Here is a 10,587-nt window from a genome sequence, read left to right on the forward strand (position 1 = left end):
CCGCTTGAGTCGCTACCCTCACTGATATCATCCACGTCGACATCCATTGTTGTCCCTCAGTCGCAATATTCGTTTATGGAAGCGCAAAGTGTGCGAGTTTGCCTTGGGGCTGTGGGAGGTAGGTCGCTGAACGTCGCGATTTGTGGGTTTGGACCAAACCCACTGTAGCCACTTCTCGGCCAGTGATCTATAGTGCACTACACATTTTGACACACAAACCTCACTTTCATACACCTGTTGGCGTTTGTTTTGAGACTGTCACATACTGTCAATACCGATGGCAGCCCATACACCTATTGACACACGTTTCACACATACTGACAAAACGTTTCAGGATGATACACGTTCTGACGTTTTCCCCAAAGATATTGATACAGTACTGCACCCCATTTTCGCGCCCTTGGACCTATCAATATGATAAACTTCCGGATATGATGATCCTGAATCCAAATGAAATATAATTTGTTTGCTAAAATCTAATTTATTTGCATATCCTAAATGGTCCATCCCCGCGAAGACGGGGTGCAGTACTGTACTGATTTCATGCCTAATTTTTCAAACAACACAAAACTGGAATGTGGTCCACATCGACGTAGTACTAGAAAAAACGACTTTACAACGATAAAGCCCGACATTTTGTGGCTTATTGTTGCAGATGCGCTGCGAAGATCTTGGGAGAAAAGGGTACTAGTACAGCCTCGACTAGAGGCATTGTAAAGCATTTGCCGCGGCCACTCGATTGTTTCCCATGGGCAGGTTGAGACGAAAAGGAGTTGAATGTTTCTGCCTTATAGTAGCAGCTGTGTGGGCCACATTTGCGCCGACGCAAACGTGAAATACGTCTCAACAAAATACGCTAGATTTGCGTTGGATTTACGCGCGTCGTATTTCTTGCATTTGTGTCAACTTTGGGGCACTTCCAATGGAACACTAAATAACTGTATCCGTTTTCTGCTTTTGTTAATGAGTTACCTCAAGTTTTAAAATTATAACTCGTTTATTAATACATGTGCCTTTAAAAAGTACTGAAATTCTGCCAGTTGCCAAGTTATCGGTACATGTATGCCTGCGCGATAGTCTCGATGGACAATATAATATATTATGATGAACTGGTGCTTGCAAAGTTCAAGGACTATGAAGAGCACCTGAACATTGGCAAGAAGGTTAATCTGTAGCTCATTGTTATTTTTATATTGTACATGGAATTCCAACGGCAACGGAGCTTTTACGGAGTCAGAAGTTTTGACAGAACACCAGATGAACGCCGTTTCTGCGCACACCAGGATCGACAATGGGATGTGGACCGGGATGTAGGCGCAAGACTTTCGGTGTTAATTTTAAAAACAAGAAGTCTTTAGCTATTCAATACCGATATTATACATACACCGAGTGTCGTACCATGAGCCATGCGTGCCTTCTCCTTTCATAGTTGCCTTTTTTGCTTGAAGCAATAGAGTAAGCTTTGTTTTTTTGTCATTTGACTGGCAGCGCCAGCTCTTTTTACCATGGTATAGCCTAGTGAGTACGGTACTCTTGCAAACATATGACATCGAAGTACGGCACAGTACTGTAGGGACTGTCTAAGGAGGTCCCTTTCAAATCTATAGCCATTTCAAAAAAAGACCAGCGTGAACAAAACAAAGTCAGTGGTTGGGCGTTTCGACTTCAACCAAATCGGTAGACGAGCACCTGATTCCAAATGTCCGTGTGATTGATACGTGTGGAAAACCAACGACAGCTATTGCATTTTATACCGTCCATCAATGCATATCTCTGACATGCGAATGGTATAGGTGGTTCGAAAGTTAACGTTTGGCTAGCCTCATTCACTTTTATAACCGAGCTCAGCATCACAACTACAGCCACTAAACTAGACCAACGCTTCTTCTAAATGACCGACACGGCCATTCGTAACTCAAACAGCATCACGGACGCTGAAGTGGAAATGACCTGCTTCGTCATTCCACCGCCACCTGAAGAGATGTTTCAGTCGGAGTCTGAAGCTCTGGCCGCTGTGCATCGCTGGAGTAGGCAGCACGGGTTCAACATGACAAAACGGCGTGCATTCTACACGGACGATGCTAAGACCTTCGTCTGGAAAAGAGGCCTCGACTGCGATCGGTCGGATAAGCCGAAAGAGACACAGCACTTGCTGGTTGCAGATCGTGTTAGGCCTATGCGAGGGTCGAAAAGAATGGGGTGCAACATGAAGCTTGTCATCAAAGCTGCTTTGGCGTCGGACCCACAAGGGCCGTGGCAGATTGTCCACACCAGAAATGGAAGCCGACTTCACAATCATCCTCTGTCTGAAGATGCCCGTGTCCACGCGTGTCATCGACAACGTGCAGCTGCGAGTACTTCTTTCACCGGGGGCCAAACTGTGCAGTCGCTTGTGGAAGCCCAGACTGCGGCTGGTGTGTCTGTTGCCAGCATTCGTGCTACACTGATGCGAGCGGACCCCAACTCATTTGTCACTCCCAAGAATATCACAAACACTCAAAATGCTGTGAGACGTCGTGTGATGTCCACGCATACAGTCATGGAGGCCCTTTTCTCGGATCTTACTGAGGAGGGATTTTCCTTTCGCTACTCGTTAAACGAAGAAACGCTGGAGGTGCGGTATCTCTTCTGGGCTCACCACGGTGTTGGAGATTGGTTCAGGCGGCACCATGACGTCTTGGTCATGGACTGCACGTACAAAACCAATAAGTACAAGATTCCGTTGCTCAACATCATAGCTGTGACTGGATTAAACACTGCCTTACCGGTAGGTCAGTGCTGGCTGCCCAGCGAAAAAGAAGAAGACTACACGTGGGCGTTGAACATGCTGCGTCTCTTCATGATCGAAAAAGACGTGGAAGAGCCCGGTGTAGTTCTCACTGACAGAGAGCAGGCTTGCATGAATGCAAACGACCATGTATTCAAAGGAATTCCAGCAATGGTTTGGCGATGGCACATGAACAAAAATGTAGAAGCTATGGCCCGGAAGCACCTCGGACAGGTGTCGGTTATAGATCCGTTCACAGGAATCTCCTCGAAACAAAATACGTTGGAAACAAACTCTTTCATGACTGCTTTTTTCAAGGCAGTCGATGCCGACACCGAGTCTGAGTTTGAAACGCTCCGAGCAAAGATGAAGGACCACAGTTTGTACCTGGCTTCGTATCTGGACACAACGTGGTGGAAATACAAGGCGAGAATTGTCAAGGCGTGGACAGATAAATATCAACACTTTGGGGTTCGGGATACGTCGATCGTCGAAGGTACACATGCCAAATGTATGTCGTGGCTCGGCAACAGTCGTGGAGACCTGTACACAGTGTTCAACAGTCTCTTGCCATGGTGGAAAGGAGCTATATCAGATCTACGACTACTCTCGACACGCAACGCTGTCATCACGCCATTTCTTCTCCAGCCGAGCAGGTATGCTGCTGTGGTGAGGGTTGTCTCAGTTCATGCTCTGATCTTGACAGAAGCCTTGTGGAGAGATGCGTGCAAGATTGTCTACAACCGACTGAATCGGTCTTCATGTTCGGGAACGTTCAAGTCGATTCATGGGAGGCCATGCTTGCATGATCTCATAGCCATCATAGAATCGAACGGTCGTCTTCGGCTTCTGCCTCAACACTTTGTAAAACACTGGTGGATCAATCGATTTATCCCTGTCAGTAAAGTCCGACGCATATTGGAGTCTGCTTCCATTGTGACGACAACAAGAACTAGAAATTCAAGCGCCCGATCCACGCATCGGGCCAACATGGGCACGCACAGTACGAGACGCGAAGCTACTTTCAGCGAGCGGATAGATCTAAATCATCCGGCTTCTCCTCCTGGCGCTTTACGCAGCAATGGTGTTCTCAACCATATAGTTATGCTGCCACCATTGCAGAACGTAGTACCAATGCAAGATCCTGACAATGCGTCGTATGAGCAGCCATACCTTCCGCCTCGTTCTTGGGGGTACGCTGGATGGAGTGAATGAGTTGATAATATTAATCTGGTAGCAAAATGATATCAACGCAAAATAAGAAAATGTATACTTTTTACAACTTCAACTTGATAGTTACTCAGTTCAGGGCAGTCATTAAGTGCAAAATAAGTGATGCAGGTGTCCAACCGTTGTATTGCCTTAAAAAGAGACTGTCCTACACTTCTATATCTGCGTGAGGTCGCGAAATGTGAGTGCGATAGGAGCTCGGATTGGTATATCCTTTACCGCACACACTACAGACGCGTAAGCCACTTGCTTGATCTTCTCTCTTTCTCTTGTTCCTATTTGCCTGCCCGTTCGGATTTTTGGTACAGTAAAACCGATGTGTCCTCATTTTACTGCTTTCAGTCAGCTCTAGGTTACAGAAAGCACAACTGTAAGTCTTAGGTAAAACACTCGACACAATGTCAGGCTCCCAAGACATTTTGTCGTATGCTAGGTAGCAGTGAACTCGAAAGTTTTCAATCGAGTAGGCCATTCCAGAATGAATCAGGTCTCCACGAAATATCAGAGCGTATCCAACAGGAATCTCCACTTTGCGAGCTTTCGAATCATCACGAATAGTAAAGCAACCGTCGAACACACGCAAACTGGTGCCAGGTTGAAGTGCTAGCAGCATGCTGGCAGGAATACGCTGGTATCGCTTGTTTGCTGTGGTATTAACAACCGGCGGTGGGTAGTCCATGTGTGGTTCCTGCTCCACTCCGCCTGGAAGTGATCGCATGTACGAAAACTCGCGAGGAATCCACCGTGGGTTTATACAAGCTGTGCTGGCGCGAAGGGCTCGGCTCAGTTCGTTGATCGCCGCTGACGACTCACGAGGATTTACACGGGATTGGGCCCTAAAGCTGTCGTCGTTTTCAGCCCCGACTTCAGCGAAGACAGATCTGTAGTCACGTTCTTTGGCTTCATTGAGCAGAACCGCCAGAACGAGGTTGGACAAGTCTAGGTATACCACTTGATAACCTCGGTCAGGAAGTGAAGGCTTGGCTCGATTGGACACCATCTCGAAGTGGGACGCCAACGCTGGTTTGAGACGGAAACGGAGTTGGCGTGGGACGGAAATACCAATCTGGGCCGGAAACGCGCAGCTTTGTAGTTGGACTTTGTAAGCAGTCAGAATGAAGCCAGATCTGGTCAGACTTTGTTTTGTTCACGCTGGTCTTTTTTTGAAATTGGCTGCAGATTTGAAATGGCCCTCCTTAGACAATCCCAGTACTGTAGAGAATCATTCCTCATCTTCCAGAAGTGCTCGTGCTGACGTGACCATAACTCTTTTTCTTGCGTGTGTTATGTACATTCATTTCCCGATCAGGCCAGTCAATAGCATTTGAGGCCGCTCCACATACTCCGTCATGCGTATACCTTACCTCGTGGCGGCGACTTTGATCACTCTTTTTGCTTCTAAGAATGCTGTCTTGGCTGGGACGGAATCGAACCAGGTGGCACTCGCTATAGAGAACACTCCCAGAAACCCCGTCGAAGCTCGTGTGCTGCAGACCGACGTAAGCGTAGTGAATGCCAAGCGATTGCATCGAGTCGAGATTGCCGCCGACTCGGAAGATGAAGAGGAGCGAGCCCTCCCGTCTGGAGCAACCAAACTCTCGGAAAAGCTGAAACCAACTACAGGCAAGCTTAAATCTCTCGTTCCAACGACAGCAAATCTGGTGGACAAGTCGATGGCCATCGCGGTGAGACTCAAGCCGATTACTGACGCGTTCACAGGAAAGCTGAAGCCGGTTGCAGATAAACTCATTCCGATTTTCAAACCGATCGCAGAGAAGCTAAAGACAGTCTCGAGCGTTAAAAACTTCATTGCCAAACTCAAGGCATTCGTGGAGAAAATCAAAACCTACAAGGTTGGAGAACACACAATTGGCGAGCGCTACACAATGGCAAAGTTTGAGCTCTGGTTTAAGCAGAACAAAACTCCGAACGATGTCAAGGCGATGCTGAAGGCAGGAGAAGGTGCCGTGGTGAACACGAAGAACCACGATCTATCGGTTCAGTACAACGCATTTTATAAATGGGCCCAGAGAGATAAAGAGGTCAAGGCGGCGAAGGCAGCCGCAGCGGCAGCATGATCTCTTCACTGTTTCGCCTGTAGAGTACGAAAGCGTTTCTGCCTTGACCTCTGCTTACGTCTAGACACACATTCATTGCTTCCACACACAGCAATACGATCGCAAGGTGACTGTACCGAGTATAACAACAGCCCTTAATGTCAACTTCCGTCTAAATATGCCGTTTGGAGAGGTCCTCGCTTACAAAATTCAAGTAATTTGAGAGCCGCTCTGGAATCGTACTTAAAGTGGAGATACAGCAAATATTATGCAGCCGAGATACGTACCGTACTGAAATTCGAAGCTTTATTTCAGAATGGGTGAAAGTTGGTTGAGCCAGTCGGGAGGAATTTCCATTATCCAGTACCAGTGTATTGTTTTTTAGAAAAGGAGGTGTCTATTACATGTAATAGTACAGTACTATTAGTACTGTTTCCAGTACATTTTACGTTCGTGTTTTAATTTTTACGAACTTAAGCTAATTCGCTGCATCGTGTAGGTAATCTTTAGCCCCGTCTTCCTCTTGTCTCTAACTCAAAGTCGACTTTAAGCTACCACGGAGGGTTTTTGGCGGACTCCCATGTTAATTCGCGATAACCAACCCATTGCACCAGATAAGACTCTAAATTATGAAATTAGCGCTTGGCGTAGAGGCGTTCTACATCGTAGAGCTCTTCGCTCCTTCCGCGTCGAGCTCGACTACTGTCAAACAGACCCGACCCCCTCTGACCGATCGCCGTTGTTGTCCAAGCCTCTTCGCTACTGAGAGTCCGCGCAGTGAGGTTTTTTTTAATCTTGAGCTTGTAGAAAGATCCGCTTGCCTTTCGATTGAAGTTCTTTTGCCAAACTTGTCTGAGATGGTACAGATTGCCAGGGGGTCCGAAAATGATATTGTTATTTATCGTAGTAGCATCTTCACGATAAATTATCGCGAAGCTAGCTTGTATGTTGGCAATACGTTATGATGCTTTAGCTAGAAGACCAATAAATAATTGAGTTACTGCTGCAATAACCAAGGTTTATTGAATCAATAACAGGTATCTACGCTCTAGTTGCTGTGTCAAGTGTTTGTGCGTCCCAGTAACCAGCATTTTCGCGCAGGAAGAGAATCATTTCTAAAGTAATGGGCTGCAGTCCATGGCGTTCTTGGCCAAACGTGGTACGAGCAACGCTAAAAAAGCGCTCCACCACGTTGGACGTCGCAGGGATTGCATGCAAGAGCTTGTACTTGGTCTCTTTTGAAGCAGCTGGACGAACGAATCTTCGCCGTCGTCCTCGTCTTCACTCACTGCAGGAGGGCCTGTCGACTTGAACGGAGTCAACACTGTTTTTTCAGCTCGCGTGAGGCGGGCTGCATTGCCGCCTCAGACCCGTACACACCCTGACTCAAAGTCAGGGCTGTGAACAATTTCAGCGCGTGGGCCTAGTGTTCATAGTGAATACAAAACAAATTAGCAATGGATACTAGAAAAGGAAAAAATATGCTGCACGTACCAATGTACCGAGCGTAGTGTGGTTTGATGGAAATCAAGCCATCCAGCCACACTCGAGCATCAAGTAGTGATACTTCGTTTCCTGCAAAGCTTTTGCAACGGACTCAACCTTCTTCAAGTCTGCTAGCAGAGCACGCAAACGGCGGTTGTACGAAGGGGACGGCAGCAAATCTGCGATGTCGTCGTCATTGCTGTCGATAAACCCCAGCAGTGTGAAGTACCGCATCACCATAGCGAAAGTGGAGCTCCATCGAATATATTGGCGGATAACTGGACGGAGCGGCGTTTTAGTTCTACATTCAAAATAAAAACCCAATTAGAAACGTTTCTAACTACATCATTATCAGTTCAAACTTACCTCAGTTTGGCACTTTGCTTCAGGTTACAAAGCTTGATCATTAACTTTTGGACAGCATCCAGCTCGTCCTCATAGTCTTGCATGTCAGCTTGCACTGCTCGGTTAAGGCGGTGGCTGGCACAGCCGATTAGCGGCACACCCATCAGCGTTGCGAGCCGCCGGTTAACCGAGCACTTGTCTCCCACCAGGAAACAGCACTGGCCCAGCTGCTTGCCGTAGTCCCGAGGCAGCATAGTGGCAAGAAACTCCATGTGGCCGCGGGCGGAGAGGTCTTCCTCCTCCTCGTTGAGCAGTGGAGCCATACAAAGAAGAGGAGTCTTGACGACCCCGTCCACCTCGTAGCGAGCATACACTGCAATGTAATGCTCTGAAGTATGAGACCACCCATCAAAGATTAGCCCAAAAAGGTCAGGCATCTCTTCAGCGATGCCACGCTCCACGGCCCGCGTCACACTACTCATGCCAGAGACGAGCGTCTCGACACAAATTGAGTCAAGGTTAGAGTACCTATAGAAAGCAAATAGAAACAGAAGTTAGAAATTCATAGGCAACTTTAGAAATGCGTATGACTTACCTTTTGGCCGCCTCATTCTCACAGAATGACAGCGGAAGATTGCTCTTTAGGATCCACTCCATTTAGCTGAATAGATTGAGAGAGGAGCGCCGCACGTAGTTGAGGATAGATTCCGTCTCGGCCGAGCTGGCGGCGAGCATGAGGCTCTCATGGGTTGGGTGCTCGCTTCGAACGTGCGATACCAGGTTAAAAAAGCCATTGCGGCTAGCCTGCTTTCGAACTGTGCCGCAACGACAGCGGTAGTACTCGAGGATGACTTCATCGAGCTCGTCGCGGCACGGTTGAAAGAAGAACGCAGCAATTTGTGCTGGCGTGAACGTGGAGCGCACACTGCGTCGAGACGAGAAGACCATGGTAACGGGAGTGTCGGCGTGGGAAGTGAGAGAAAAGAAAATGAGTCTGCTGAGATCAGCCGATTCGGCAACAAAACGACTGGTTCGTGGCGATCGATTGACTGCTGCAGATAACTTCAGGAAACTGTACGCATAAATTACCGTATGTAATATGCAGCCACCATAAATTATGCACGAGCCTAGTTTAGGGTGACAACATAAATAATGTCTGCTTTTTTATTGAAATTACTGTGTCGTCAATTTTTTTTTCGGGGGCCCTGCAGATTGCTACCAGCTTGAGCAGAACGTTGCGCCGTGCCTTCTGCAGCATCAGTCTCATCGATACGTGCGTCGGCAGTTAGTTCTGGAGGAGAATTGGCATTTGACAGACAACGTGCTGTTGGAGACGTCATTCCCAAAATGACACGACAGGGGGAGAGGCACATACCAAAGTTCACAAATAACACGGTACTATAAAGATAACCAACAGCCACGAACACACACACAGGTTTTGGTGCAAGCTAATTCAAAATTGCAACGGCAAAATTACTTTTGCCATAGAATTTTTTTCATAGTAAAAATATTTTCCAGGACACAATCGCATAAAAGACTGTGTCCAAGTACCATTCTATGACTATTTTAAAAATTGGTGAAATTTCTTATCAGGACACTTTTAATTGGATACTGGACACATGCTTCATCTCATTACTTGTATTGCGAGTATTAAAATTAAGTTCATAAAATGCTGCAATATTTGCTGTCCGGTGTGCGTACTTAAACAGTGTACTGGATTTTTACGTGGCGCGAGCTTACCGGGGCTGTACTGTTGTTCTAATCCAAATTCTTAATTAACTCGCCAATTTTCAGAATCCAGTACACTAGTACTGGATTATGGACATTTCTCAGCCAGTCGGACAAGAGCGGCATTCAAACAGCGACTGCTTGCACAGTTTTTCTTCTTTATATTGTGCACGACATGCACAGTACCAGACATTAGAGTCCTTTCGGTGGAGCTGAGTTTCAGTGCACAAAAAGAGGATCCGCGAGAACAAGTAAAAAACAGTGATATTATAGTTCTATGAACAGTCCACAAAGATGGGAGAAATCCACAAGATGCAAGACAAATACACATAAGGCGAAGTTATTCCATAGAATCTGTGAATCGTCCACGAGGAGCACTGTATCAAAAGCAGGTCCTACTCATAAAAGCATCATAGCCAATAATCGCTGTAGAAGCATAATCTAAGGACCAATCACATTTGTGAAGGTAAGGGCACGATACCAGCCACGTAGCTCAGCACGCTTCAGTAGCCAGTCGGGAAGAGATCATCAGCAGCCCTGCGTACCCGAAGTGAGCTTCAAGAGAATAGTTATACGCCGACCTGAATCGACTAGCTAGTGCTCTGTGTCATCATTATATGTTTGGTGTGATGCTGGCGCTCAACGTTGTTGTTGAAATGTTCAGACAGACGGGATGTCACACGTGCTTTCGTGGGTTGTGCTCAATAAGCATTTGTCCGCCGAAGAAGCTAAAGTCACAGTTGATGAGTTAAGATCCCAAAGGCACCTTAAATTTACCGACAGTAACATCGTGGGTTGCTCAATGTGCTCAAGAGATGACCCACACACAATGAGATACCGTAATATAAAGTGCGTATATCTAACGTGCACTATTGCTAGTGAAGATGGCCGCAAGTGTCCTTGGCGGGCCAAGGTACTAACCTGCCTCCACCGTAGTATCATCGGCAATTTTGATGTTGGACGGCATTTATCCAC

The 10,587-nt window shown here is 46.9% G+C and overlaps 1 protein-coding gene across 1 annotated transcript; it reads left to right on the forward strand.

The window, feature by feature from the left end:
- Positions 1-5,346: 5,346 nt before the first annotated feature.
- Positions 5,347-6,075, forward strand: PITG_02918 (secreted RxLR effector peptide protein, putative; the record flags this gene model as incomplete). Its single annotated transcript, XM_002907731.2, has 1 exon — positions 5,347-6,075. One exon carries the CDS (start codon positions 5,347-5,349, stop codon positions 6,073-6,075), a length of 729 nt encoding a protein of 242 aa, XP_002907777.1.
- Positions 6,076-10,587: the final 4,512 nt, after the last annotated feature.

This window comes from Phytophthora infestans, genomic scaffold, assembly GCF_000142945.1.
Source record: "Phytophthora infestans T30-4 supercont1.3 genomic scaffold, whole genome shotgun sequence".
Classification (NCBI taxonomy): Eukaryota; Oomycota; class Peronosporomycetes; order Peronosporales; family Peronosporaceae; genus Phytophthora; species Phytophthora infestans.